Below are 16323 nucleotides of genomic sequence, written 5' to 3' on the forward strand. Positions count from 1 at the left end.
GAACTTAATACAACGGTCTCACTGAGTTATTTATAACACTTTTTTTGCATATATGAAGTGGATTACAATTGCTTCAAAAACAATGCGTGCATCGTCTTATGGATAGAGGAATGTGTAATGCTATCGGTCATTTTGAAATAAGTATACATGTATCGGGTGCATGGTTGTGTGTGACCCATTACCAAAAAAGTAATAATTTCTGACCTTTAAAGTTTTTTTTTAATTTTTATTTTATTTTTTATTAAGCTTGCATTGTGATGATAATTTCTAATCCTCTGCTTTGTTTGCTTTCCACTTCTGTATTTCTCCTCTTCTGTGCCATGGAGATCCGAAGACAGAATTTGACAGTCAGCCAACAATCCGCCGGGCTCATCTCACACTTGACAGCTGTTATATTGGCATTATCTCCGAACTGGTGCTAAACCCCATGACACACACACCTTCTGTGCACACATGGGGGTCACGATAGGACAAAATGTGTTTAAGTAGACCTATATTGAACCTTTCCATCACAGGGCATTCCCGAGAGATTGCGCAGATCAAAATGGCTGCCATAAGTGTCATTCTATCACGTACCATTCAGCCAATGTTGGACCCCTACTTGCCCAACATCAGGGATTCCCATTGTTATGGGATCCAGTATGGCTGTGATTGGATATAAAACGGACTGAAGTCTGCAGACAGGATCTGGCACGGAGCAACTTGACAAATATGTGTGTGTGTGTGTGTGTGTGTGTGTGTGCGCGTGTGTGTGTGTGCGTTCGTGCGTGCGTGTGTTAGATTAAAAAAAGTACAGGTAGGGTTAAGTTCTAAAGCAGAAGAGACAGAAGTCTGCAGACAGGATCTGGCACAGAGCAACTTGACAAATCTGTGTGTGTGTGTGTGTGTTTGTGTGTGTGCGCCTGCGTGCGTGCGTGTGTTAGATTAAAAAAAAGGACTGGTAGGGTTAAGTTCTAAAGCAGAAGAGACAGAAGTGTGTCCTTCACCTCAGAGACACCATTCCATATTTTCTGGGATATGCTGTACATGTGACGAGTACATGCATGTACAGTATTTCATATGCTTATACGCTATACTGCATTCACAGCAAACAGCTTCAACAATGAATAAAATCGATCAGCAAAACATAATTAAAACGGTTGCGAGCAGGCTTTTGTTTAATAAATAATTAAAAGTATCCCAAAATGCAAATGATGTAAAAGGTACATATGTCATCTTATGTTAGAACAATTATTTTTTTAAAGAAAAGACATGTTCACCAACACCCATTCTTTCAAATAGTAGAAAGTTAGCAACGTTTTTTTTTACCACCTTATCCTCCTTAGCCAATACCGCATTTGAGATCCACTGCTTAAATAACATTCAGGCTCCTTTAAAAAAAGTTGTAATCTGATTTTGCTTCATACAAAAATAAACCCAGCCACTTTAGATTGATTTCATCTCCTTTATCTTGCTGTTTCATCACCTCTTTTATTTTTTTAATGATTCATCCTCCTCCAAATACAGGTTTGTCAGTTAACATTCAATCCCCTTGGACTGGTGGAGAACCACTATTTTAAAAACGCAGCTCTGATTCCTCCATTTACTCATACTCATATCCATCTCACAGTCCCAAGCTAATTAGAATACAAAGATGCCTTCGGCATGTGTTTGGTGACTGGCTCCCAGCCTAGTATTTCAAAGAGTGTTATCATGCCTGAGCGTAGACAAATCGTCCCACTGAAGTTCTGAATGTTTCACTCCTCACTTGCTGTGTTGAAGGTCAAATAATGGTTGAGACTCAACATTCTCAACAGTTGAAACTTTAAAAACGAATGCATTGAGGCCATAAAATATGGAATTCTACACAAATATCTGGGATTTTTTTTTGATGGCTCATCAAAAAAGGGTATCAACAAATCTCTTGAGACACGGTGTTCACACATTTGAGAAAGACAGCCATTCAAGTCTGGGTACTTTTCTACCCACTGCATTCACTCAACAATATGTCAAACAAAAAGAATAGGATGTCCACCGAGGAGTGAGCTTGGAGCATGAATGGAATGTTCACTCTCCCTCCTGCTCCACAATGAGCATATGTCACTAAATGATTTTTTTGGTTGTGATGATGATTATGTTTCCTACTTAATAGTGAACAATCCTTTTTGCACTTAAATCACAGTTTAAAATGTTAGGATGTTACATGACATGTAGTCTGACCCTGCTGCCCAGAGACCTTACCGCATATTGTTGTTTGTATTTTTTAATGTAAAAAAACAATCATTCTCTGTTCATTAAATGAGATGGTTTCAAATGCTTTAAAAATAGACGCAGTTGAGTGTTGTTATCATGTATGGAAGCTCAGTCATGTGTTTCTCCTTCAGCTGTTGTTTTGTAGGCTAAACTGACGGCACAGGGCTCCCATTGGCAAACCTCGCCTGGTGCGCAATTAGATGACTAAAGACAGGTGATTTCTAGATCACACACATGCAGACACGGACACACACATGCTTCTAAAGTATGTTATTGGCACAGGGACTAACATCCGCAACAGTTTGTGTAAACCAGCACACACAAAGAGTTTTAAAAACATTCATAACTGGAGATGAGCTATGCTGGAATTCAGAACCACCCCATGCATGCAGTCATTTATCATCGAAACAATTCAAGGGCCTGCTAAACTGTTAATGGCTTCTTTGGCAAAGGTTCCAGGCCAGGAGAGTCACCCTATAGGGTTACATTTTATCCAACGGTATCAAGTTAGCAATGACGAGAATGATCCATGCAGCATTTTTGCCTGTCTTTTGAAAGAAGATTAAGGAGGCATGAAGTATGGCATTGCCATCATTGTTTGGGTGACATTTAATATGGCCACAAGTGAAAGCAGGTTTGCACAAATTGTGTGCCTCTACTTTGTTTTGTTTGTTTGTTCTACTATGTACACCAATCGACCAGGTGCGCAATGTATTTAGAACCAATACAATAGGAGCACTGCAGCTTCTGGATTATAAAAGATAATAATGCTGAGCTTCAAATGATTATGTTAGAAGAAGAAAAAAATATTTGCCTCAATAGATACATTCCCAATATATAATGGCAAAATTGTGGAAAAAAATTACAAAATGCATAAAAGAAAAACAATTAAAATTGCACAATGGAGAGAGAAATACAAGCATAAATGCATATGAAAAAGAGATGTAATAATACTGTTGCGAATTGCAAGGCACGTTCGATGTAGGTGAAGGTTCACCAACCTGTTAACTGAGATATATTTCTTGGGTACTGATTAATATGAAGGACAACCTGTTTGATTAACACTTATGTTATAACACATTTATTTGCTCAAGTTATTTTTCTGTTACATTACATGTCAAATTGTGATACAAATGTGATTCATTAATACTTTTCACAATACAGTGAGACCTCAACTTACAAACACCTTATCTTACAAACTTTTCGTCTTACAAACATCAAATTTATGAACATTAAACCTTATAATAAGCACTATTTTCATAATACACAACCACCACGGCTGGCGGAGTGATCTTCGGCGGAAGCACACGACCGAACAGCACCAGCGGTTAAGTTACCAACAGTCCTTATGGAAGGTGACTCTCCTTCCATAAGCCATCAACGACCATAAAAAAGGCAAATAAAACTTTATTTTAAAGCACAGTTTATTTCTTTAATTACAGTCCTCATGTAATGCGCCTCTCTTTCCAAAAAGCAATTCCCTTTGACCTTCGACCTCCAACGCCATTCCATCAAGCCATAAATGACCATCACACAAAAAAAAACATCACAAAATAAATTTTATGGAAACCCGGGAACGGATTATTCCTATTTTAATGGTTGCCTTAATACTACGTATTTTCAATTTCGGGAAAAAATTTATAAACAAATCCATGGTTGCGCTATGGGCTCACCAGTTTCACCCATAGTGGCTAATCTTTACATGGAAGAGATGGAGAAACAGGCCCTCACATCCTTCCCAGGGACAAAACCTCGACACTGGTTTAGATATGTGGACGATACTTTTGTCATAATTAAGAAACAAGAAATTCAATCCTTCACAGATCATCTCAACTCTGTAGACTTCAACATTAAATTTACTCGTGAGGACATTCAAGAGAACCAACTAGCCTTCTTGGATTGTAAGGTAATTATAAAAGAGGACAGAGCGCTAAAAACAGAAGTCTTTAGGAAGGCTACGCACACTGACCAATACTTACTTTTTGACTCTAACCACCCTTTACAACATAAACTAGGAGTTATCAGAACCCTCCAGCATAGGGCTAAACTAATACCAACTAGCACTGAAGGTAGAGAAAAGGAGTCAAAACATATCAGGAGAGCACTCACTAACTGTGGGTACCCTCAGTGGTCATTCAACAAATGTCAGAAAGAAAGAATAGCGAACGAAACCAATAATTCTCAAGATTCTAAAAGGAGAGGAGTAGCAGTACCGTACATTGCAGGAGTTTCTGAAAAATTACAAAGAGTCCTTTGGCAACATAAAATTCCTACTTATTTCAAACCGATAAACACGTTAAGGCAAAAATTAGTGCATCCAAAAGATAGGCTACCAAATGAAAAACAAAGTAATGTAGTTTATTCCATACATTGTAAGAATGAAAATTGTAAAGAGCAGTACATTGGGGAGACTCAACAAATTCTCAAAAAAAGACTTTATCAACATCGCAGGGATAATACTAGTGGGCCTCAATCGGCAGTACATTTGCACCTAAAAGCTACTAACCACTCATTTGACGACAATGAGGTTAAAATCTTAGCGAAAGAACATAGATGGTTTGAAAGGGGGGTAAAAGAGGCGATTCTTATAAAACAACAAAATCCTTCATTAAACCGGTCTGGTGGTGTGAGGTTCAATTTGGATCGTTCATACAATAGCCTGCTCAGGCAAAACAGGTTAGGCAACTTTCGCAATGCTGATGAGGGTCGTTATGCTGATGAGGTGATACCGGGGGGAGTGGGGGTAATAGGCCAATCGTTAGTCAGGAATGTAGGAACAATCAGTGGGGCCACAGGGGGGGGTCCCGCGCCCCCCCCCAACCTGAGAGTAGGGACCTATCATAGCTGTGTCCGGCGCCACTAGGTCTGGACATTAGGGATATATAAATGGGGCCGATACGACCAGTCAGACTTTAGTTCGCTGACGAAGTCTCTTGGATAGGAGGCGAAACGTCCGAAACCTTCACTTTTGTACAGATGACGGCTGAAGAAACCTTCTCATCGATCACAAAATAAAGTGACTTTATGATACAATGCAGTGTATTTCTTTCATTACAATACAATAGCACATTTATTATACATAGAATAAGGTATGTTGTGTGTAGTTTTAAGGCTTATTTAGTTGAAAAGTATATTTTATGGAAACCCGGGAACGGATTATTCCTATTTTAATGGTTTCCTATGGGAATTTTTTTTTGAGGTACACACTTTTCGCCTTACATACTCTGTCTGGGAACCAATTAAGTTTATTAAGTTGAGGTCTCACTGTAGTAGTTGGAAAGTGGGTGAGTATTAAAATGTAACACTTGAAATAAATAAATTAACATAATCCAGTTCGCATCCTCAAATTTTTATAACATGCCTGAAAAAAAATCACTGGCCCATCGCCATTGAGCCCTTTTTAGAACATGTTGCCCAAGGGCACCACTTTGGTGACACTGCTGTAGATATAGTGCATTCCAATTTACACCCACGTTGACGCCAATGGATGAGTCTCTAGAGACTCTAACATGTATCTTTTTGGAATGTTGAAAGTTTGCAGCTTTGATTCATACCAGAAAATCAGAGGTGTGGGGCCAACATGTTAACCTAATTCACAGTGCTGCCGCTTATGCAGTACAGAGATAAATGTATATTATTATTATTATTATTATTATTATTATTATTATTATTATTATTATTATTATTATTATTATGTATTTATTTATTATTATTAGTGTTAGTAGCAGTAGTAGTTGTAATAGTCTGACATTTCCGAACTGGTGGAAACTAAGTTTCTCTTCGATGTTTCTCACGGACAAATCTAAACAGACGGTCAATAGACGTAATTGTGGAGAAATCATGAAGGTTTGCCGAATGAGTAAAGTTGACAAGAAACTTCTCCGTAAACAGATTAGATCCAGTCACACTCTGCTGAAACATGAAGGAATCAGTACTAGGTCGGAACCCGCTAAGGTAAAATGTTTGTTATTAATTACAAGAATTGGAAGCTATCGTACGGAGAATAGCATTTTTGTAGGGTCGCATCAAACATTCGAATAGTTTGCTGTGGATGTAAAAAAAACTATTTAATTCGTCACGTATGCATTATATGTATATATGTTTGTATGTTGTATATATTTATGTGTAGGTGCTGTATAGTTTACCAACAAGAAAAAAAATCCAGTTTGTTACGAGGGTTATTTGAAAATGTTTTTTTATTTTTTTGAATCTATTCCACGACGCACACAGAGAAGTCAAGAAATTGAATATAACGTCATCTATGAAGATATAACATACACGTTATTGTTTGGCTATGTGGGAGATATTATGTTATTGTTTCAAACATTGCAATAAAATGTCTGTGTGTACGTTCTGCAGAGTTTGGTGGTAGCTAATGGTGGCCTTGGGAATGGTGTCACGAGGGAGGACCTTTATGCTTTGCTCAAAGTGATGGGAGAGGTGGAAAGCCTCATCATGCCGCCTCACAAGCCCTATGCTTTTGTCACATATGGGTAAGATTTATCATAGATCCAAAGTTTTAACCTACGTATTTGCTATCTCATATGGCTGTTCTTTATGCAGATCTGAGGAGAATGCCCGGAAAGCTCACATCCACCTGAATGGTCAAACACTTAAGTGTGGAGAGGGGAATAATGTGACTCTCTATGTCAGTTTTGTTGGCTCAGGTACTGCAGTATTTTGCCATCAAACATGGGTTTGGGATGTGACGGTTGACATTATTTGAAATGTACTGTGCACAAAATTTGAGTAGATTGGATTGGATTGGATTTGCCTTTATTAGTCTCGCAGTGGAGAAATTTACATTTCACAGCAGCAAAGTTATGAAAGAAATGAAAGTAATTGACAGTAATTGAAAGTAGAAATTGGCAGTAATGTCCTGAAACATTCTTGTCTGCATCTGTGGTACGGCCGTCTTTGTCTGTCATTCCAATCAATGTTTGTGTGTATGTTTACAGTGCCAGGTAAGCAGCAGATTTGTCTGACTTTGCCAGTTGGACTGGTGTTGGTGGAGGAATTTGTTTCACCAGAGGAAGAAGCTTTACTGCTTGCTGCCATTGACTGGACATCCACAAGTGATGCTGTTGCTGGTAAGGAGTAGCTATGTGATGACTTTCATCTTGCTTTAATTTCAAACATTTCTTCCAGAACCATACAGTACCTTTTTTAACTGGACAGGTAATGTTTGAAGACACTATGGGCAAGAGACCGAACTATTTTCCATCTTATGCTGTTTTATAGTTATTTTTGTAAATCACTTCTGTGGTGTATATGTGTTAATGTAGATATGTTACCAAATTTTAAAAAATTATGAATTCATGGTTATCGTCGCATTTTTATTTTATGATGCATGGTCATGGTTTTTTTAATGTGGAAGGAAAATATCTTGTTTGTTAACTGCATTTATTATGACATACTGTACGTACATAACCTCAGCAGTATATTTTATTATGTAGAAGACTAAGTGTTTGACTGATTTGCCAACTCAAATTTTCTGTTGTATTGCTGTAGCACAACGATCTCTGAAGCACAGAAGAGTCAAACATTTTGGCTTTGAATTTTGCTATGACAATAACAATGTGGACAAAGACAAGCCATTACCTGGAGGTAAGACAAGTTGTATTGAAATATCAGTTTCATTTGAATTTATCGCTATTTTCACATTCTTCACCTACACAATTAATTGGAAAAGCAAGTGATTTGTGTGTGCGTGTGTGTCTGTGTGTGTCTGTCTGTGTCTGTGTGTGTGTATGTGTGCGTGTGTCTAGGTCTTCCCGAGGAGTGTCAGCCTGTACTGGAACGAATTATGGAGAATGGACATGCAAAGTTCATGCCTGACCAGCTGACTGTGAACCAATATGAGTCTGGACAGGGTTTGTTCCTGCATTTATACACATTTTATATAATGACACATGTAAAGGTGTTCAAGGGTGTAAATTTCTCCACTGCGAGACTAATAAAGGCAAATCCATCCATCCTCCATCCATAATAGGCGGTCTGCAGGGGTTATTTTGTCTCCTGTATTCGTTTTTCATTTATTATTTTATTTGTTATTGTATTGATTATTTTTGCTCCATATATAGCACTTAGTATACAGTGGTGGTTGCATTGTCTCAAACTCATGACAAAAAGTTAGCGGACACCAGGGCAGACAACTCTGAAAAGTTCCCTGCCCGGCCATAAAGTTGCCTGCCCGGCCATAAAGTTGCCTGCCCCATTTTTCACAACTTGAAACACAATAAGACGACGAATCGCAAAAAAAAAAATCATTGTTGCGAAGTGTAAAGGATTTTTTTTTTTTTTTACATTTAGGAAGTACCTACCACAAATACTCCCTTGCTTAATTTATGGTAAATATCCCTTGCTGAAGATTTTGCTCCAATTGTCATTTGTCGTCATGGTGCACAATGCAATGTTTGCGTTGCGTTGTCTCCGAAAAGCCATGTGGACCCCTCTTTCTAAGCGCCTTTCAAAACTCTCAAGTACACTTTACAGTCACGGTATAGTGCGAAGCGCGATGCAAATTACCAAACGAACGTTTGTTTGGTAATTTGCATACTCAGTACGGCAGCCAATCAGAAGCCTGTTTCGTGCTTCGGACGATACTGTGACTGTAAAGTGTACTTGAAAGTTTTGAAAGGGGCTTAGAAAGAGGAGTCCACGTGGCTTGTAGCGGTTTGCTTGTGCTTTATTGAAAAAAACAAACATTTGATTTGGAAAAAAAACAACTTTTTTTTTTTTTTGAAAGTTGTACGCCCGACCTAAGAGACATACGGCCCGGGCCTCCGGGCAGACGTTATTTCAAACAGTGGTGGTTGTTTTAAATTGCTTTACAAATAAAGATGAGTTGAGTTGGGATTAAATATTTTATTCTTACCACAAGCTGACGGCACGGCGTTTGCATATGTAAGAGAATGTTGGTTTTCACGTTGTTCTTTTATTACAAGGTAGTGCAAAGATGGGATAAGTAAAAGAAAACATTTACCTCAACCAAACTGGGTTTACATGAAGTAGCATTTAAAAACATGTTAATTTGTCACATTTGTAGGTATCCCTCCTCACGTGGATACTCACTCTGCATTTGAGGATACCATCCTTTCACTAAGCCTGGGGGCAAAGGTATTCAGTTATATTTAGTAACTCTCTCCCATTAATTAAGAGGCCAAATTTTTGCCAAGGCGTATGATGCCCTTCAGTCCTACACACATCTTGACATGCCACACATAACTATGCATTTTCAAGTGCATGTGATGTGTAATTTAATCTTTGTCCCATTTATGTGAATGTACAAAAAGTTTTTATTTTTGTTGACAGACTTGCGGTAACAACATCTGTAGCTGTCTTATTGTTAATGGCGGTCAACTTTCATGGTGTTTGTGTCTCTCCTTTCAGACTTTGATGGAGTTTCGCCATCCCGACGGCCGTGTAGTAAGTGTTTCTTTGCCCGCACGTAGCCTCTTGGTGATGCAAGGAGAGAGCCGTTACCTCTGGACACATGGGTGAGTTCACTGTCAGGGAGCCATTTTTACTGGTAAGATTTAATTGGTCATAAACATCTGTCCATTTCTCAGAAGGGACAATGCGCTTTTCGGGATGTACGCTAACCTCGATTATTTTTTTTTTTTTAAATAGAATCACTCCTCGTAAATTTGACATGGTGCCCGCCTGCGACCCGCAATGCTCAGCTTCTACAACATGCGACCAGAATGCCAGCAATCAACTCACTTTGACCAAGAGAGGCACTCGAACGTCTTTCACTTTCCGCAAGATTAGACATGAACCTTGCTGCTGTGGTGAGCCCCATTAAAGTGCACAATAACATGATACTTTTTTTAATATATATTTAATAATGCCGAAAGTGTTCTGAAATAAGATACGTTGCCACAGATCCTAGTGTACAGTATAAAGCATACCTCTCAAAAACGGCAAAGTAAAATAGCAGGTGAAAGACAGACAGAATAATGAATAAACATTGTTGGTTTCCAATTTGCTTTACGAGAACCAGATTTGTTTTCTTTCTCTCGCCACATATTCCAGCTTTTCCCTCTGCCTGTGATAGTCAAGTAGCTTCCTATGCACCGTCTCCCCCCTTACTTCCTCGAAGCCACGGTGATGCAGCCCGTCTGGAGGAGGAGTATGTTCACCGGGTGTACGACACAATCGCCCCCCACTTCAGCAGCACAAGACACTCCCCCTGGCCACGTGTGTGCCACTTCCTGTCCTTGTTATCTCCTGGAAATGTGTTTGCCGATGTTGGCTGTGGAAATGGAAAGTATTTGGGTGTTAACCCAGAGGCCATTAGTGTGAGTACCATTTTATTTGTCATGTTATTATGATCTTATTCTTTGTCTTGTGTGATCAGATTGCTACATTTTTAATCTTGATAATAGTTTCTGGATGCATGCACTACCGAGAAAAAGTATTTAAATCAGACAAATCCTCAATTGCGTTTGCGAATTAAATCTAGTGATTGAATATTTGAAAAAAAACGTCGACCGGGTGGTGATTATGTGTGAGCCCAAGTAGCTGTTGAAACTGCTGCTTTTAATGATAATATAAAAAAGTGACTTGCAGTGTTTGAAACTTTTTTTCCAGAGACCATAAAAGTATGATGTGTTTTATCTTTCACGTATCAGGTGGGCTGCGACCGGAGCACAGCGCTCGTCCAAATCTGTGCTGAGCGAGGTTTCCAAGCACTTGTTTCCGATGCCCTCTGTGTCCCACTTCGAACAGCAACTTGTGACGCCTGTATCTCTATTGCCGTCATCCACCACTTCTCCACACCAGTATGTGTAATAAAGGGACACACATTTACACAAAAAAGAAGATAGTAATAGTGATAAATACCATCTGACCAAAATTGCTTGCAAAATCATTCATAAAAAACGTTTGTTAATTATTTTGTCGTAGGAGCGTCGCTGTGCAGCTGTGAAGGAGTTGGTGAGACTTTTGAAACCTGGGGGTCATGCTCTCATCTACGTCTGGGCTTTTGAACAAGAGTACAAGCAGCAGAAGTCCAAGTATATCAAAGACCACAACCCTAGGCACAACATAGCTAAGGACATCCTTGAGCCTTCCGGAAAACCCAATACGTTTGCCGGAAGCGACCCTGAAGAGAACAAGAAAAGGCCTTCAGATAATTACAAAGCGACTGATGACAAACTTAGTGTTCATATTAATCGCACAGCCTTCAACTCTCGGGACCTTCTTGTTCCGTGGCATCTAAAAGAGGGGAAAGGAAAAAAAAGAAGTGATGGTGACTCAGGAGAGGGTGTCTTCCACCGTTATTATCACGTGTTCCAACAGGGTGAGCTGGAACAACTGTGTGCACAGGTGGATGGAGTCAAAGTGCAGACTAGCTACCATGACGAGGGTAACTGGTGTGTTATTTTGGAGAAGGACTTCAGAAGCTGAAGCCCATATAAGCATCTACATTTTTGGAAAAGAATGCCGTACAAGCTAAGGTGCAATCTAAGATGGTTTTAACAGTGAACAACACTCAGAGTGCAGAACTCTGCAGTAGTTAAAATGTGAAAAAAGTGGAAATAAAATTTGTGGTCTTCCATTTTATTGTATTTTTTTTCAACTGTATTAATGGTAGACGTTAAAAACAATTACAGATGCATACAAATTGCTGGACCTCAAGTGAAAATCAGACTCAAGCAGAAAGTTACTGAAAAAAACGTGAACAATCATACGCTAAAACAATACCAAATGGAAAGCCAAATACTAATATTTAATAATAATACATTTAATTTCAAGCGCCTTTCAAAACACCCGAGGACACTTTACAATAAAAAAGCACACAACAATAAAACTAAGTAAAATGATAATAAAATAGCAGATTGAACTAGACATTGAAAGCAATTTTAAACAAATGGGTTTTGATGTGGGACTTGAAAATAGGGAGGGAGTCAATATTACAGTTGTTGGGTTGAAGTGAATTCCAGAGTTTGGGAGCAGAGCGGCTGAAAGTTCTGTATCTCATCGTGGTGAGATGGGCCGAGGTAGAGGTGAAGGGAGGATGAAGATCTGAGGGACCGAGAGAGAACGGAGATTTGAAGCATGTCAGACAGATAGGGGGACACGGTTATGGATGGCTTTGAATGTAAACAAGTATTTTGAATTTGATCCGATGTTTAACAGGGAGCCAGTGGAGCTGCTGGAGGACAGGGGTGATGTGGCGAAAGAAGGGGGTTTTAGTGATGATCCGGGCTGAAGAATTTTGGACTAGTTGGAGTTTATGGAGAAATTTCTGATTGACACCGAAGAGAAGTGAGTTACAATAATCAATGTGGGAAGTGACGAGACTGTGGATAACGATAGCAGCGGAGTGAGGGGTGAGCGAGGGACGGAGACGATTGATATTACGGAGGTGGAAATATGCAGACCGAGTTATGTTATTTATATGGGAGTGAAAAGATAGTGAGCTATCGAGGATGACACCTAGGCTCTTGACTTGAAGGGAGGGGGACACGGTTGAACTGTCAGTGGTGAGAGAGAAACTGTTTGCTTTGTGTAGGGTGGATTTGGTACCGACAAGGAGAAGTTCAGTTTTTTTCAGCGTTAAGCTTGAGAAAGTTATGTGAAAGCCAGGATTTAATTTCGGAGAGGCAAAGTGAAAGCGATGAAGGTGGAAGAGAGGCGTCGGGTTTGCTGGAGAGGTAGAGTTGGGTGTCATCCAGGTAATTGGAGTCAAATGCGTCCTTAATCAAAACAATAGCCTCGTCATGTACTTATCATTTGGAGATAATTAGAATCAAAGTAGGACAATCCAAGAATGTTTGAGTGTAAACACCTCAAGCATGCCTCAAATTCATTTTTGACATTGTTGATGCCAAGGAACAGCGAATGCAGTAATCGTTGCAGATCAATAGTTGGCGCTAATGCGTTATGAACATCGGTAAACAACGAGGAAGAAAAAAAATATATTCCTCATCAGTCTTCCGGTATGTTTGTTCTCATTAAAATAACTCGTTGAATTGGTTCCTGATTGTGACACATGTTTGGTTGTTATCAAAATTCAGACATGATGTTTTGCTACAAGACCCGTGAGGTTTCCACTTTCGGTGACGTTTTAAAATAAATTGCTTCCTTGTTTGCAGTCAAGGCGAGATATCTCGGAGGGACGAAGATGCCAGAGTATTGTGTTGCTTACGGTTGCAAAAATGAGCGAAATGCAGAGGTCAGGGCACGGAAAATTACATTTCACAAGTAAGTTTGAATTCTTACTATGTTAAAACAATAACGTGACTACAACTGTAATTTTTAGTCCACCAGAGATTAAAATGCTACCAGCCAAATATATTTATTAATATTACATAGCTACTAATTCTGTTATTTAATTGACAAAATTCGAACGACTTTCAATCTATAATTAATAGATGTACAAGCAATGTTTTCCATATGGTTGCATGCTAAAATAATTTTGCCTGAAAATGAATCAAATACAACTTCCAATGTCACAAAGTTCATTTTGGTAGGTCAAAAGTCTAAAATATTATTCATTATTGAGTAGAGTCTGCTTAATTGCTGTATGGTGGTTGTACGGTTTGTTAAAATTAACGTTAGATGTTACATGCTAAGAGAACACAGTGTGTTGCATGTCTTTTGACTTTATTAAATAATAATTACTTGAACTGGTTAACCACGATGACTGACCATTCAGGAAATTGTTACCAGTATGTGGCATGCTGTAACGTTTCATTCCATGTTTTTAAGGTTTCCAAAAGAAAAACATAAAAGGAGGCAATGGGAAGTTGCCCTCAGTAGAAAAAACTTTGTAGCCAGTGACCACTCGGTGCTCTGCAGTGCTCATTTTAAACCGGAGGACTTTGACAGGACCGGCCAAACTGTCCGTCTTCGAGCTGGAGCCATACCATCAGTTTTTTGCCTTCAGGCTCATCCCCACAAAGTAGGTGTATCGCTAAGATATACATAGAGTAAGCATTTCAGATGCATATAATCCAAATAACCCACAATTGTTAATTGATTGACTTTAAACTGTATTTAAATCTTTTTGTCATTTTAACAGGCTTCAAAGAGAGCTAAAAAATGTTTGGAACTCAAGTCGATGGACGTGTCTCAGGCTGTCTTAAATCCAGATCCTGAGCCAATTGTTGCCCAAATGAAGGTTGTTATGATCTGGAGTTTAAAGCCTGTCGATCTTATCTTGCAATGTGCTGTTGTTAGTACTAATCTCTGATTTTTCTGTCTTTTTTTATATCCAGGATGGTGACAGTGGGATTAACAATGAGATGAACAATGATTCTCAGTACCACACAACTGTGAGTGCTTTGATTCATACAACATGTAAGAATTCTCAGCATTGTACATTATAGGCGTGTGCAATGCATATTCACATTTTGAATTTCTGCATTTTTAGCTAAAAGAACACAAAAATTATTTGAGAGACTGATTTTTAACATGAACGGATGAAATGTCAGCACATTTGCAGATAAGAATGTCAAGAACGCGAACTTGCGTATATGTCAGGCTTCTGTTTTCAGAGACCAAAAGTATTACAAAATATATTTTCATCCATATTTCTCATAGGATCATTCCTACGCATTGCCTCCCGCTTCCCTTCTAAAGAAAAGGCTCGATGAAGCCCTAGCAAGACTGGAGAGTCTGGAACGCGACAGCAGAAATGCAAAAATCAGGGAAAGTAGGGCGAAGCAAACGGTGCGGTGCCTGATTGATGAACTGAACGAGAAGGACCTCATCAACATAGAGCTACAAGACAGGCTTGATTTTTACTCAGGTAAAATGAAAGTATGAACAAAGTTAATGCATACATTTATCAGTGTGCTTTAAAATAATTGCATTGGAAAGGTTTCCTGAAAGAATTGTTGCACATCTCTGATAGATGCCCAGTTCCCTTGAGGGTCAAGGATGAGTATTTCAGCACTTGATCTTAGTTAAGCTTTAGCACATTTAGGTTTAACAACACCGGATGGCAAAGTATCTGCAGTATAATTTAACAGTGATAGAATTAAACTTTCCCCCGCAATTTTTTTTCTCCAAATCTCTACACTCATATTTTTCTCTCGCACATTACCTACGTTTTCACATTCTTTATAATATATTAGCAATAATTTAACGTGTAATATATTAGCAAATGTTAATGATTTAAGGGTTAGATTTAGTGATTTGTGTCATTTCTATTCTTTGAATTTCAGGACTGAAACTTGACCTACTTGAAAAAAAGAGTCATGAGTACTCCAAGGATCAACGAGAATTTGCCCTCACCCTCCACCTCCATGGGCCAAAGGTGTATGATTACCTGCGCGACACTCTGCAACTTCCTCTCCCACATTCAAAGACTTTGCAAAAGTAGGCATGTTGCTGTATACCAGTTACTGTAATAGATATGTTGCTCCATCTTCTGATAGACTATCTTCCTTTTTTTTTCAAACTCACTGATCAACCCCAAAATATGCTGATTAGGTGAAGGCCAGTTGTAATCTTGCATACATGCCTCATAACTTTTGATTTTGTTTTCAGCATATGTGCTTTTTTTCTCTCCTATTTTAAAGGTGGATGGGACAACAAACTAATGATAAGACAATTCCAGAGGATTTACCAGTCACATAATGGTTCATAGTGACGTTGAACTAAATGGATCTGGCAACGTGAAAGCACGGGACAAAGCTATGCTCCTGTCTGCCGTGCTCCAGCATGTGAAAACTGCATTTCCCCCCTTTTTCCTTAATACAGTACTTACCATCATGAGTGACCATACCTTTCCCACCCATTGGTTGGTCTTGTTGAAAATGCCTTGTTTTGCATTTCTGGTGGCGTTTTTGTTTGAAAGATGTCAGTATTTAATATAAAGTTTGTTGTTACCATGTGATTAAAAAGTATTTTTTTTGAGGGAAAAACGTTTCCAACCCAAGAGTGTTTTTTTATAATTTGTAATTAAACTGCATTAAACGTCAGGCTGTTTTTTGCTCATTTCTATGAGTAAGCTTTTATGCCCAAAGTCTTTGAAGCAGGGCCAGCCAACCTTTATGAAACTAAGAGGTCCTTCTTCGCGACTGATTAATGTGGAGGGCTACGAATTTGATAGAATGCACTTTCGAAAAAAAT

At 38.8% G+C, this 16323-nt stretch overlaps 2 protein-coding genes across 4 annotated transcripts; both read left to right on the forward strand.

Annotated features, from left to right (window-relative positions):
- Window positions 1-6050: 6050 nt before the first annotated feature.
- On the forward strand, window positions 6051-11797 carry alkbh8 (alkB homolog 8, tRNA methyltransferase). The gene is made up of 12 exons (XM_089014478.1): window positions 6051-6186; window positions 6592-6725; window positions 6796-6899; window positions 7191-7322; window positions 7744-7839; window positions 8001-8105; window positions 9281-9351; window positions 9625-9731; window positions 9865-10025; window positions 10270-10535; window positions 10869-11018; window positions 11143-11797. The coding sequence occupies exons 1-12, from the start codon at window positions 6073-6075 to the stop codon at window positions 11644-11646; spliced, it is 1944 nt and encodes a 647-aa protein (XP_088870604.1). The 5' UTR covers window positions 6051-6072; the 3' UTR covers window positions 11647-11797.
- Window positions 11798-13137: 1340 nt separating this feature from the next.
- On the forward strand, window positions 13138-16192 carry LOC148888283 (THAP domain-containing protein 2-like). 3 transcript variants are annotated; one of them, XM_089014484.1, is made up of 8 exons: window positions 13138-13181; window positions 13338-13446; window positions 13954-14146; window positions 14267-14365; window positions 14463-14519; window positions 14788-14995; window positions 15414-15567; window positions 15771-16192. In XM_089014484.1, the coding sequence occupies exons 2-8, from the start codon at window positions 13367-13369 to the stop codon at window positions 15826-15828; spliced, it is 849 nt and encodes a 282-aa protein (XP_088870610.1). In that variant the 5' UTR covers window positions 13138-13181; window positions 13338-13366; the 3' UTR covers window positions 15829-16192. The 3 variants fall into 3 exon arrangements, with proteins under 3 accessions (XP_088870610.1, XP_088870609.1, XP_088870608.1); XM_089014483.1 differs by lacking the exon at window positions 13138-13181 and having other exon boundaries at window positions 13188-13446; window positions 15771-16191; XM_089014482.1 differs by lacking the exons at window positions 13138-13181; window positions 15771-16192 and having other exon boundaries at window positions 15414-15762.
- The last annotated feature ends 131 nt before the right edge of the window (window positions 16193-16323 follow it).

This window comes from Hippocampus bargibanti, linkage group LG14 (genome assembly GCF_051943395.1).
Source record: "Hippocampus bargibanti isolate YZ-2025 linkage group LG14, ASM5194339v1, whole genome shotgun sequence".
NCBI classification, from domain to species: Eukaryota; Metazoa; Chordata; class Actinopteri; order Syngnathiformes; family Syngnathidae; genus Hippocampus; species Hippocampus bargibanti.

What these genes read in the sequence shown, in the direction of transcription:
- alkbh8 (XM_089014478.1), top strand. Translation starts at nt 6,073, where the DNA reads ATGAAGGTTTGCCGAATGAGTAAAGTTGACAAGAAACTTCTCCGTAAA. An exon ending in CTAGGTCGGAACCCGCTAAG is followed by an intron (nt 6,187 to 6,591) that starts GTAAAATGTTTG and finishes TACGTTCTGCAG; the next exon opens with AGTTTGGTGGTAGCTAATGG. An exon ending in AGACAAGCCATTACCTGGAG is followed by an intron (nt 7,840 to 8,000) that starts GTAAGACAAGTT and finishes GCGTGTGTCTAG; the next exon opens with GTCTTCCCGAGGAGTGTCAG.
- LOC148888283 (XM_089014484.1), top strand. Translation starts at nt 13,367, where the DNA reads ATGCCAGAGTATTGTGTTGCTTACGGTTGCAAAAATGAGCGAAATGCA. An exon ending in CAATTGTTGCCCAAATGAAG is followed by an intron (nt 14,366 to 14,462) that starts GTTGTTATGATC and finishes TTTTATATCCAG; the next exon opens with GATGGTGACAGTGGGATTAA. An exon ending in CAGGCTTGATTTTTACTCAG is followed by an intron (nt 14,996 to 15,413) that starts GTAAAATGAAAG and finishes TTTGAATTTCAG; the next exon opens with GACTGAAACTTGACCTACTT.